Source organism: Trachemys scripta, chromosome 2 (assembly GCF_013100865.1).
Source record: "Trachemys scripta elegans isolate TJP31775 chromosome 2, CAS_Tse_1.0, whole genome shotgun sequence".
NCBI classification, from domain to species: domain Eukaryota; kingdom Metazoa; phylum Chordata; order Testudines; family Emydidae; genus Trachemys; species Trachemys scripta.
The window spans coordinates 7256517-7269955 of NC_048299.1; the positions used below are offsets into that span (position 1 = coordinate 7256517).

A 13439-nucleotide genomic window follows, 5' to 3' on the forward strand; every position below is an offset into this window, starting at 1 on the left:
AGTTTAGTCACAAATTTAATTAGCGTATTATTTTTTTAACAAGCATCATCAGCATGGAAGCATGTCCTCTGGAATGGTGGCTGAAGCATGAAGGGACATATGAATGTTTACCATATCTGGCATGTAAATACCTTGCAACACCGGCTACAAAAGTGCCATGCGAACGCCTGTTCTCACTTTCAGATGACATTGTGAATAAGAAGCAGGCAGCAGTACCTCCTGTACATGTAAACAAACTTGTTTGTCTTAGCGAGTGGCTGAACAAGAAGTAGGACTGAGTCCACTTGTAGGCTCTAAAGTTTTACATAACTACACTCAAAAACAAAACAATGTAACAAAAAAAAATCTACATTTGTAAGTTGCACTTTCACGATAAAGAGATTGCACTACAATACTTGTATGAGGTGAATTGAAAAATACTATTTTTTAAATCATTTTTACAGTGCAAGTATTTGTAATCAAAAATAATAATAAAGTGAGCACTGTACAATTTGTATTCTGTGTTGTAATAGAAATCAGTATATTTGAAAATGTAGAAAAAACATCCAAAAATATGTAATAAACAATAGAATACCAATTGAAATGTAACAGTGCAATTAATCGCGATTAATTTTTTTAATCACAATTAATTTTTTTGAGTTAATCGTGTGAGTTAACTGCGATTAATCGACAGCCCTAGTTACTACATAAGATTCGATCTGATGAGATTAGAGACACAGGCTGAAGTGGAAATTCCAGTCGAGAATGTTACAAGCAGCTAAGTTACCTAATGTTAAGAACCTTACTTTCACCACTGGGTGGCCCTCCAAGAGTCAGAACAGAAAATCCTTTATTAATGGAAAGAACATCCCCACTAAGTTAATACTATAGTGTAACAAAAAAGGTTAAATCTGCTGCTTACGGCTCAGATTCTACTTTGACAACAGGCACATCTCTTCTCAGCAAAAATCTATTTTCAGGCACTGGTGGAATTTCTTCAGGGCGAACCACAGGTTTGTCCCTTTTTGTGCTCAAGTCAACTGATTTTCTCTCATTTACATCACTCTTGTCAGAATGGCTGCTGGGGAGGGGGGGAAAAAAAACAATTTACAAAGCAAAACTATTATCTAAACCTAGGCTGAAAGAGGCACAGATTATCAAAACTGATTTCAAAAAAATAACCTTAAGTGACATATACAACCTTATCACATTGTTAACTCATTTAATTTTATGCCAACATCTACAAGTCAAGCTATCAAACAACTAGAGAAACAAGGCTCCTTTCACATTTAACAGACAAAAGTTATATTTCCTTCTTGGATCATCAGTTACCTGTTGACACTTAAGACAAGACTATTATAGAAACATTATTCTCCAAAAGAGCAGAGTATAAACTAAAAACAATCATCATCAGCTCCCTTATTTCCCGATTAGCCATAACTGAAAAGAAACTAAGTTATCTTAGTATTCTAAAATATAGGAAATAATAATTGAAAATAAATATCACATTTTAATATGCGTATCCTTAACAGTACAGGAAATTTTCCTCTATTTTAAAAACTATCCCAAATAATTAAATCTTGTCTCCATGCATTAGTTTCTCCTTCCCAATGTATGTAAACATATTATGTCCCAAATGACTTTTCAGTGTGCAGAGATGCAGTTTATTACTTGTTATTAATAGCTTCTCTATAATTATTTAGTAAAGAGTCTTTAATTAAATCTACAGTAAACTTGACTTTAATTTTAAAGGATGAACAAAATCAAACTTCCAGAATTAAATACACCTTAATAATGTTTTCCATAAAGCACCCATATAATTAACATGGTAATTTCAGACATGATTTCTTTGGGATTCTTAACAGATTAGTCACCCTCTTTGGTTTGATATCCGTTTGCACCTTGGCTCCTCTTTCTTTCTCTCTTCCCGTCTTCGCTTTCTTGATTGTTTAATTTTAGGTCTTCTCTTGCGCTTTCTTCTTCTACTTTTCTCATTTTCAGCTTCACTTTCCGATGAAGATTCTGAAGAGGTTGATGAGCTAGAGGAGGAATCTGAAGCTTCTGAGTGAGTAGATGCTTTCCTCTTTTTCTCTAAAACTGAAGACAAGACTATTATAGAAACATTATTCTCCGAAAGAGCAGAGTATAAACTAAAACCAATCATCATCAGCTCCCTTATTTCCCGATTAGCCATAACTGAAAAGAAACAGGACACTTAAATGTGCAATTACATTAAGTAAGTGTTCAGACCATACATATTAAATGAATGAAATATCAATGAAATGATTAACCTGAAGTATAATTTTTTTTAATCAGAGTAAGGATGGGTGTGGTAAAATTCTTCAGTTTCTACCAGGTGAACTATACAGCTCTCCAATTTACATCTTTCTGCCCTAAAAAACAGAGTGTACCACTTTATAACCAACATTTCAATTATACATAATACAGGAGGATTTTTTAATATTTAAATAAACAAATTATAGTACATGAACAAGATGAAAAGATTGCCATATGAACAAATAAGTGTTTTATAAGGAAATTTTAATAAGTAAATGTGTGGCTATTTGGTCATATGAACAGAACTATTACACAAATTAAACCATGTTTTTGTAGTTACTTTAAAATAGGGCTGTCAATTGCAGTTAACTCACGCGATTAACTCAAAAATTAATTGTGATTAATAGCACTTATAACAATAGAATACCAACTGAAATGTATTAAATATTTTTGGATGTTATTCTACATTTCAACATGGATTTCAATTACAACACAGAATACAAAGTGCTTACTTTATATTATTTTTATTACAACTATAGGCACTGTAAAAATGATAAACAAAAGAAATAGTATTTTTCAATTCACCTCATACAAGTACCGAAATGCAATCTCTTTATCATGAAAGCGTGCAGCATGCTTTCAGATGTCTTAAAAGAGCAACACTCTGATGTGGAAACTATAGAACCCAAACCACCACCAAAAATCAACCTTTTGCTGTTGGCACCTGACTCAGATGATGAAAATGAGCATGCATCAGTCCACACTGCTTTGGATCATTATCAAGCAGAACCCATCATCAGCATGGACTCATTTCCTCTGGAATGATGGTTGAAGCATGAAGGGACATATGAATCTTTAGCACATCTAGCATGTAAATATCTTGCAACACCAGCTACAACAGTGCCATGTGAACGCCTATTCTGACTTTCAGGTGACATTGTAAACATGAAGCAGGTAGCATTGTCTCCTGCAAATTGTAATCAGCCTTGTTTGTCTCAGTGATTGGCTGACCAAGAAGTAGGACTGAGTTGTAGGCTCTAAAGTTGTAGGCTCTAAAGTTTCACACTGCATTCAAAAATAAAACTTTTTTTTTACATAATTCTACATTTGTAAGTTCAACTTTCATGATAAAGAGATTGCACTACAGTACTTGTATGAGGTGAATTGAAAATTTTTTGTTTTGTTTTTTACAGCACAAATATTTGTAATCAAAAATAAATATAAAGTGAGCACTTTGTATTCTGCGTTGTAATTGAAATTAGTATATTTGAAAATGTAGCAAACATCCAAAATTATTTAAAATAAATGGTATTCTATTGTTGTTTAATTGCACGATTAATTGTGATTAATTTTTTAATCACTTGACAGCCTTCCTTTAAAATAAATTTTAGTTTGCAATATTGTGACTTCATGTCATTGGTTCTTCCTAGGACAAAAAGAGAAAGATGAACAAGGACTGTGCACAGTCATCTGATTTTTTTTTTTTTTTGACTAAAATATCTTAGATGAGCAACCCACAAGTTACATGTAAAAATGAATATCAAGACTCTCAGACTCAGTCCCAATGTCCACCTCTTCTCGTAGAAACCACAGCAGTCTGCTCTATCATTCATCTTCATACTTGTAGAGAATTTGTCCACTACCCTCTAGGGCAACACCTAATCAACTAGGGGGAAACCTTCACAAAAGGGAATGTCACCCTCCTCTCCTCTCCTCCTGCAGGAATACTGTAAGCTGTCCCTCAGGCAACAAGACCAAAGTCTCTTTGTTCTAACCCTTTGAAAGTGAAGCTTCAAGAGAGTGTTTCTCCTCTCTTTCAGACTTGGTGTTCACTTTCCCAACCAAGCCAGGAAGACTCAACAAATCTCTGCTAATTTTCACAAGACGACAGAAGGAAGTCACTGAACCAGCAGTCAGTTAAGAAAGACTTTCTCTCCAATTCAAAAATCCCTCCATCTTTCTTCCTGGGGTCAGTAGCATGTGAAATATTTTTTGCTATATTGTCTGCCCATCTGTAGTCTCTCAATCCATAACTCTTCACAATTTTAAACGTTTGCACCATTTTTAAAAAAAATAATGAAATCTTATATTTCACTCAAAATTTAAAGGGACTCAGTTTAAAGTCACAAAACCAATTTTGTCCTTTTTCAATTTGGCAAGCTTATTATTGTAGTTTATTGTGGGTAATTCCGAAACCTACGCTGACTGTCTTTAGTTTATTTGGCATGTAAAAACAATTTCATTGATACCAGCAAGAATGTACTTTGCACAAGTGTTTTGCAGAGCATTGAGGAAGTCTGCATATCTTATTTTGGTGTAGTCACTAAAACGACAAGTGGTTTTGGTTAAGTTCAATTAAGTTGTGGAGAATTGGTTGCGGGAAAGGAAGGGGATGGATGGGAAAATATTTAGAATCCGTAGGCCTACCCCCATCTTTTAACAATTTTGAAAAAGGTCAAATCTTGGCCTATACAAATTTCTGGTGGTGCTTTGGATAAAATTTTTACAAATGATGGGATATCTAGTAAAGTTTGGTCCTCATACATTTTCCTCCGATGATTTAAGAGGAAAAAATTCTGTTAACATTAATTTCATGACTAGATTTATGTTAACAGCTCAGGTATCCTGAAAGGTCTATAGTTTGTGCAGTACCAAGGACTATATTTAAAGCTCTACCCCTCAAATACTGGGAAAGAAATTAGTGTTCAAGTTCAGTATGGCAGTTCACAAAAATAAATGTAAGCAATGTTGACAGGAAATGGGAGAGCCCTTTTTCAAGCGAGAGAATCTTCAGTTTAGAAAAAAAAATTTAATTCTCAGACATCTTTAAATCCAAATTAAAATGCCAGAGAACCATTGTAAGTTTTTAGAAATAAGTACAAATTTTGTATTCTTTGCACGCAACAACTTTCAATGTGTTTCAAGCAACAACAGGTTTGCTTACCATTTTTTGCTGATTTTGTAACAAGCACCCCACAGTCAATAACTCGCACGTCTGCATATGGCCTACTTGCAGTATCAGTTTTCAGATTTTCTATTTGTTCTATTACTTCAAAACCAGAAATAACCAGTCCAAAGACAACATGTACACTGCAGAAATACAAGATTCAGAAAGTACAATTGTTTAGGTATAGCTGGGATTCTTCTTCACTGACTTCTTCATAGACTAAAAGTCATATTCTTACATGGAAGAATTCAGTTCCATCTGTCTTATCAGGTTGTTTATGTCCAAAATTTAGGGTCAGTAAAACCATCTTTTAAAAACAAAAAAACAACACCCTCCCCTCCCCGTCCACAACATGATGTTATCAAAAATGTAAGGATTTCATGCACTACAAAAAAAGAGGGTCATGCCATGCATAGCTTCTTCTGGACGTCAACAGCAGCTTTGGAAAACAAATCCACCTTTGCATGTGCATTTTATTAGGCCAGAATTTGGCTCCTAATCACAATCAGGGGCAGCGCCAGCCTCTTCTCACTGGAGGGGCTGAGGTGGGCTAGACAGAAAATTGGAGAGGGGGGCAGGGAGAGAGGAATGCACCCTCCCTCGCCCCGAGATTCTGCCCCTCTTGTGAACCGCCCCCCCTGCTCCTCCTCAATTAAGTGCTGGAATTGCCTCCTCCTCCTCCGCTCCCCTGCAAGGTCTTGCCTCTGGCCAGGTCAGAGGCCAGAAGCCAGAGCTAGGCAGCTGCTGCCATGAGTCGGGTGACTATGGCACTCCCCCATCTCCTCCTGCTGCTCAGGGCCTTGGGGCTGAAGCTGCTCTGCAGCTCCCCATCTTCCTTTGATGGGTGGGGATGAGTCAGGGTTAAGTCCAGAGTTGTGGCGCTGCCAGACTATGGCAGAGGGCAAATCCTTGGCACAAGGAGGGATTGGGGGGAGAGGGGGAGGAGAATAGTTATCCCGATGGAGTGAGCCTCCTGCTGTGTTTGCAAAAATAGGGTGGGTGGCAGGGGGCCTGTTTTATTTCCCCTCTCATAGGACCATTTGTCTAAGCACCCACTTCCCAGGGCTGTGTCCTTAAAGACACAGGGCATCCCAATGCCTAGAAACAGCAGCTCTTCTCTATCGGATATAACATACTGAGATGCTAAAGGAGACACGATTCAGTGAAATATTTTGCATACACCCCCCCAAAAATTGCGTGTCACATACTGAGTGTTTAAAAGAGTCCCTTATCAGATCCCAGCCTGCCTGGCAAAAGGGTATAATGGCTCAGGAAGGTAGGGAAGGCACAGCCTGCTGAAAGAGGAGCACAATGACAACCCAGCAGACAGCTGTGTGGGTTACCCTTGGCACTGACAAGCCAAGGAAGAATGGGATCATGGAGGCACCATTCGGAGTGTTCGTAGGGCTCTAAATTGCCTTTATTGAGAGAACTACTCAATTTAGGTATTTGATATCTCAAGGCATTGACAAACTTATTACCTACCTTACTGATATGCAGTGAGAAATCATTATCAACTTTTTAGATAGGAGACTAAAACAGAAGTTAAAGGGCTTGCCCAAAGACACATGGTAAATCAACAATATAACTGGGATTATTCTTTACTCTCTATTCATTAGAGCACAATGACTTCTAAATTCTTCCTCCCATTTTCTAGTCCCATAATTAATATTTGCAGTGACTCTAAAGTATTTGTGGATAATAGCATATGGAAGACACTTCAGAAAATAATTTTATTATAATTTTATTTTTATATTATTAAACCCAGAGGCCCAAAGGTTGACAACAAAATTCATGACTACATGACATTCATGACTATGTAGGTTATTGTGTAAAGATAGTCAAAAAAGTTGAAATGGCAACCCTCTGCCACATTTTTCTACCAACCAATTATTTTTTGTTGCTAAGTTCTGTCCATCCTTCAATTGAGATGTGAAGTACTTATTCCTGAATATTAGAATTTTATTAACTGTACAAGTTAAAAATAGAATTCTTACCCATCAAGATGAGGAGCAGGCTTTGTTGTTCTAATTTGACATACATCAACATGGATATGATGGTAAAAATCAGGGATTCAGATGAAGAGGTAAAAAGTAGAATGGCAGAGTAAACAAAAAGTGAAGGTAAAAGACAAAAAACAGTAAAAAAATCCAGTTAAAAATTTGATAAAAGTCTAAATAAAGATTAAAATCATATTAAGTACAGGGAATTGTGAACATTAGTACAAAAATTAATTTACGTTAACGAGTACAACATTTATAAGTCCTATTTAAAAAAAATCATTACATGCATGCAATATTCATAGATATGCAATAAACAATTTTTTTCAAGTATTAATTAATACATTAATGAATGTATATTAATAAATATATACTCCAAGACATCTCATGGTAATATTTTTGAAGATAAAAAACTATACTATTTGGCAATAAAAAAAAGTGGGTGAAGTACTTCTGAAATTATTACAGTACAAGAATGCAACTAGTATTTTGAAGTGAATTCTATTAAGCAACACACAAACCAACAACTCCCCCCCACCCCCCCCAAAAAAACCCTGGAGTTACAATACAGGAAAGCACATTTTTCCTACTTTCTCCTTCTCCTTTGCTGGCTCCATGAATCAGCTTCCAAAACAATACATCTAGATAGAACATCAAGACTACAATACTGCCTCACATATTAAGTTTGCAGTCCTCCCTACAGCAGCAGATTGCTCTGCTGGGTAGGGAATCAGCTGTATAGTAAGAGATGCTAACACTATCTATGATTAATGCCTCATATAGATACCTCCATTCATTTAGGTTAGAAATAGCTGGGTGTGTAGGAGCCAACAGAGAAACAGTCACTGCACTACAGCCAGTAAAACAGAGCTACGTCTGTCACATTTCTTATTTCCCTTCAAGATCAGATTGAGTCACATCTTTTTAAATTAAACAATTTTGTAAAAGACATTTAATTTTATCATAAAGGATTGGAGTCACTCTTTAAATTCTCTCCCAGTGAGGAAAGGAAATTACTTCCAAGTTCAGAAACACTATCATGACATAATACTTGCATCCAAGTTCGCTCTGTTCAAAGCAAGGCTGCATTAAAAGATGCAAGCAGAACTGTGCTATTTAGACACAGAAATTCAACAAGGGACATCCTTTAAAAAAAACAACAACCCACCATCACATTAATTTTACTCATTAGAATATCAACATGACCTGTACTTGAATTTCTTTTCTCAAATTATTCCCTGAACCCGCAGAAATCATGATTTTCCCTTTCTATGCCCCTTCCACCAATTCTTTTCAAATCATGGGGGGTCCAGAGTAGATGTTCCATTTGAGGTTTCATTAAAGCAGACTTGGTATCAAGGATTCAGTACTTAAACTATCATTGAAAAGTTACTTTTTAATCAGACCATTCAAAACTAAATTGGCGGCCATGATTCTGTCCAATAAAATCAATGGGGTGTTGCAGCTCTGGATCACATCGGCCGAAAGATGGAACTACAAAACATTCATGCCTCACCTTTATTCGTGTCCAACCACCACCACTCCCCTCCTTCCCCACATTACATAGTGCAGAAAACCATTCTAGTGCAATTCCAAGACAAGAACTGCTTACATGGAAGACATTTAATTTCTTTTACTGTGTTGCATGTCCCTTCTGTTCGTTCATAAAATAAATCTATCTTACTTTCTCGATGAAATATATTACTATGGATAAGCAATTTCTTATGGCCATTGTAGTTTGATAAACAAAAAAATTAATTACATTAACAATCTACATCCAAGTAAATATTTTATTTTAACCAGGTTTAATTATAAAACTGTTCTAAAAGATTGAAATTGAAACAAGCGGATACTTTAGTGAAACCAGCACTGAAATGTATACTTTTAGTTTTTACAAGTCAAGAAAATAATATGCAACAGTTTAAAACACAATGAATATACTAGTGACTACTGAGTGACAAGAAAGACTTCGATACCGATTTGGCAAAGCACTAAGATGGGCTCAGGTACTTTGTTGAACTGGGGCTTGGATTAATAAAGAAAAGGGCAGCCAATGTGGCAAAACCCATCTAGAGGTTTTTCCTCCCTTATTTCACTGGCAGTTTGAGTCTGCCAAAATGGATAAATGGTTTTCCTCATTTGCTTGCTCATGAAATGAAAAAGTCCAGGGGGAGATTTTCAAATGCACAAATGGAAGTTAGGATAACAACACATAAGCCTTTAATGGAATCTGGGTGCCTAACTGTTTCTTGTGCCGTTGAATATCTCCTCACAAGACTACTTAAAATTAGATTTATTATATTTCAGTTAATTTTTTAAGGTCAGCTAATATTTCCATAGGAAGAATACTCTGAAATTTCATCTGTCTCATTTCTTGCACTATCACTTTTCAAGACAAGAAGTAGGCTCTATCTATCCACAACTGTGAATAGAATTCATTCCCCAAGAAATATTTAATTTCATATAGAGAACTGTATTTCTACATAACTTCATTTTACTAACAATTAAACTTCAAAAACTGCCATATAAGACAGTATTATCCAAGTTAATATTTACAGAAAAAAGTAACCATTGTCAGTGAAGATAACTAGTAAATTGATTAAAAATATTATTGCCACACAGAAGAGAATCCTTCTGATAAAGCAAGTTTATTTGTATTCTTAAAAGGACTTCAGCACTAACACAGGATTCAATGCACATAATAACATGATCAGAAAAAGACAAGAAAGAACGAGAAAAACAGGAAGAGAAGAAAAGAAAAAAGGACAGAGCCTTAGAGGAATGAGACATTACCTTTGGAGCGCACGATGTAACACTGTTTCTGTAAATTTTACACAAAAATGGCAAGAAATAAATTGTAATACATTTTCAAACAAAATGGAGTCTGTTTTATTAAAATACAAATTTAAAATTAATATTTTCAGAGTGTATGCAAAACAAGGATGCTTTAAAAATAGAGGGCTCTAAATTTTCTATAGAACAAAAAGGTATTTGGAAAGCTAGAACGAGTTTTGTTTTTAAACACTAAAGAAATGCGCTGCTTGAGCACTGAATTACAAAGACAAACTGCTGTGAAAATGGAATCCACTCACACCCTTATTAAATCCTCAATCCTGCAAAGCACTTGAAAACAAGCATAATTTAGCAAATGAGTAAGTGATTTCAATGGGACTACTCAGATGCTTAAAGTTACACAGGTGTTTAAGTGGTTTACTGAAGCAAGTCCTAATTCTATACTTTATAGGATGCCATACTACTACATTTCTTATATAAATAAGATACTGAAAACGACTGATTTACCAGTAAAATGTTAGAAATCTGTAAATCCACACTTTCACAAGTTCCAGCCACTGGCTAAGACTTCTCTCATGTTAATAAGTTTCCCTTAAAATGGGAAAATAGACTATCACTAAAAAGCAAGGGAGCGCAATCATTTAACTAGAAATCTAACAAGGAGATCAAGCTTGAAGATGCAAATGGAGGAAGTATTTTTACCGTATGACTTTACATTTTTGTTTTGACATATTTCTAAAACTGCAGCATTATTTCAGTAATACAATTGACCTATTTGAAATAAAGAAGATATACTGAACAGCTAAATATTGCTTAGTTAAATTAATCTCCAAATTAACAACTAAACAAAGAGCAGGGTATTTTTTACTCTGCCTTTACACACATAGGCCATGATCCTACAGTGCTTAAGTATGTGCTTAACTTTACTCATGTGAGTCGTGCAAGTCAATGGGATTATTCAGGTGTTAAAATTAAGCACGTATAAGCATTTTGAAGGACTGTGGTCAAAAACACTGAATCCCCTTTGATCTATTTAGTAGTTTAGTAACTTCTCAGCTCTGTGAGCTGAGGGGTGAAAACATTATTACTGTAAAATAGTACAAATAAAATTAAATAGAAAATTTTACTTCAAAGTAGTAATAATAGAAAAATTCTGAATGTTATTTGGGATACTCACATTATAAGACCTTAATCGAAAAGCTTAGTAATTAACAGTTTCCAATTAGTCATTGGTAATATACAGAAGTGGCTGTAACAATCATCATATAGCACAACCCTCAAAATGAGTTTTCTTCTTCACTCAGGAGTTCAAAGATGTTTATTCTATTTTTGTTACAAAACATAACATGTCACTGCGCTTCAGAAATGTTACTTTCTGAAATGTTAAAATTCTACCAGGAATTAATTTATCAGCATGAAAAAGTAGACATGTAATTCCTGTGGAGCACAGCATTAAACTACTAAGTAAGATTTTTTCCTCAAATGATGTTTAGTGCAGAAACAAATGGCTTCAGAACTTCATAAACTAACTCTTAAGATATATAAATGCAAAAATTCCAAACACTTCAAAATAATGGGGAACAATATTTTCACACATCTTCAAGGAGCTTTGGAAAAAAATCACTTGAATTCTCCGTAGGCTAACTGGTTAGTTTGAAGAAATACTGACAAGATCCCAATATGAAAAATGTGTATCTATTATTGTTACAAGTAGTATCTATACTACACAACGAAGAGAAAATGTGTTTTCTAGCTTTTCAGTCTTGGGTTTTTTTGTTTTTTTTTTACACACACTTTGGGCCTGATCCTGCAATCAAATACATGTGCTTATCTTACTATTACAAGTAGTCCCACCGAAATCAATGAGGTCTGTCTTTGGATTCTTCAACTCCCCCTTCTTCCCCCCCGTGTGTGAAAAGTAATGCTGCCAACAAGTGTTTGCAGGATCAGAGCCTTTGTGAATGTTATAACATTTTGTATGTACTCAGTTTCACTGTTTTGTTGATGGTCGGTTACACTTGTAGTCTCTTGTATTACTAGTATAATTATTACCACATTATACTCATGCACCACTCTAGGATGGCTCACACATGTTCTTCCCCAGGTGTTGCAAGAAGATATTTACCAGTAACAGCACCAGCACATCTAAAACTGAGCAGGCACTGGGCAGTGAGGAGAAAGAAGGGTAAGCCTAGTATATCCAGTATTGATTTCTGTCCCATCCAAAAAACACGTCTGAATATCAGCATGGGATCAGGAAAATGTTTGTTTGTTTTTCAAGGTTTAGAAAAAGTCAGGACATACGTATATACTCGTTCATAAACTGAATTTTTTTTAGTAAAAAAGGGAAGCACCAGAGAAGGGGGTTGGCTTATAAACGGGTACAGAGAGGGAGAGGTGGGACACAGCTCCTCCCCCCAACAGAGGGAGCAAGGAGAGGCAGCACAGTCAGAAGGGAAGAGGCGGGGCCAGTCTCTCTCCGCTTCTGGCCACGCTGCTCTCCCCCAAGCCTTCGAAGCAGCTGCAGCTCCGGGGCTGGCAGGCTGCAGCCGTGTTGCTCAGCCCCGACTCCCAGAGCAGGCTGTGGCTGCGCCGCCCGGGCGCTGAAGCACACTGCAGCTGTGCCACCCGGTCCAGCCCGCTGGAACATGCTGCATCTGCACCGTCCGGTCTGGCCCACCGGAACAGGCTGCAGCCGCGCTGCCCAGCCTGCCGGAGCAGCTCCAGCCAGGCCAGAGACATCCTCCCCTGGCCCTCCCCAGATAAGGTGGGAAGGGATGGGATGGGGAGAGTGTGGGGGTCCCAGGCTAGGGGTGGGGTCATGTGGGAGGTGGTCACAGGGGTTACTCCCCTGACCCCCAGCTTCTCCGCCCCCAAAATTTCCCCACCAGTTGCTGTCCCGGCCCATCAGGGTAAGCAACTGGCGCGCCGGGACACTTTGTTTACTTAGGTTTACCTCCGTGCCTGCGGACACTCGAGGTAAACAAACCATCTCGGCCCGCCAGCGGCTTATCCTCCTGGCCCGGGAGCCAAAGTTTGCTGACCCCTGAATTATAGGGTCAGCTAATGAATGGATCATAAAATTTTTCCATTTTTACTTATCCATCTGGGTGGGGGGTCGGCTTATAAACGAACTGGCTTATGATAGAGTATATACAGTACTATATTTAAAGGGTGTTCTCCCAGAACCCTGAATTATCTGAAAGTGGTTGATATAAAAAATTGAAGTTGGCAGTGGTCCTTTATGAGAAAAATATAAATGGGTAATTTTTAGCTTTACACCATTGCTTTATAATTTGTTTTCAACATGTAACAGCCAAATCTAAGAACCTGCAGCATATTCCCATGAAATATTAGGAGCAACACCTTGAATATTTAAAATCAAATGGTATAGAAAGTAAACTTCTTGAACATCTACTTAATTAAGCAACAATGTGCTTCAG

The 13439-nt window shown here is 36.8% G+C and overlaps 1 protein-coding gene across 7 annotated transcripts in view; it reads right to left on the reverse strand.

Moving 5' to 3' along the window:
• The window catches only part of NKTR (natural killer cell triggering receptor), a 76186-nt gene that overhangs the window by 28539 nt on the left and 34208 nt on the right, over window positions 1-13439 (reverse strand). For 3 of the 7 annotated variants that reach the window (XM_034759833.1, XM_034759834.1, XM_034759838.1), the window contains 4 exons: window positions 7201-7230; window positions 5201-5346; window positions 1854-2076; window positions 902-1060 (listed from right to left, as the gene is read on the reverse strand). In XM_034759833.1, the coding sequence (XP_034615724.1) occupies window positions 902-1060; window positions 1854-2076; window positions 5201-5346; window positions 7201-7230 (558 nt within the window). Of the gene's footprint in view, window positions 1-901; window positions 1061-1853; window positions 2077-5200; window positions 5347-7200; window positions 7231-9996; window positions 10016-13439 lie in introns of those variants that run through there. The other 4 variants (XM_034759839.1, XM_034759837.1, XM_034759836.1 and 1 more) reach the window with 4 other exon arrangements.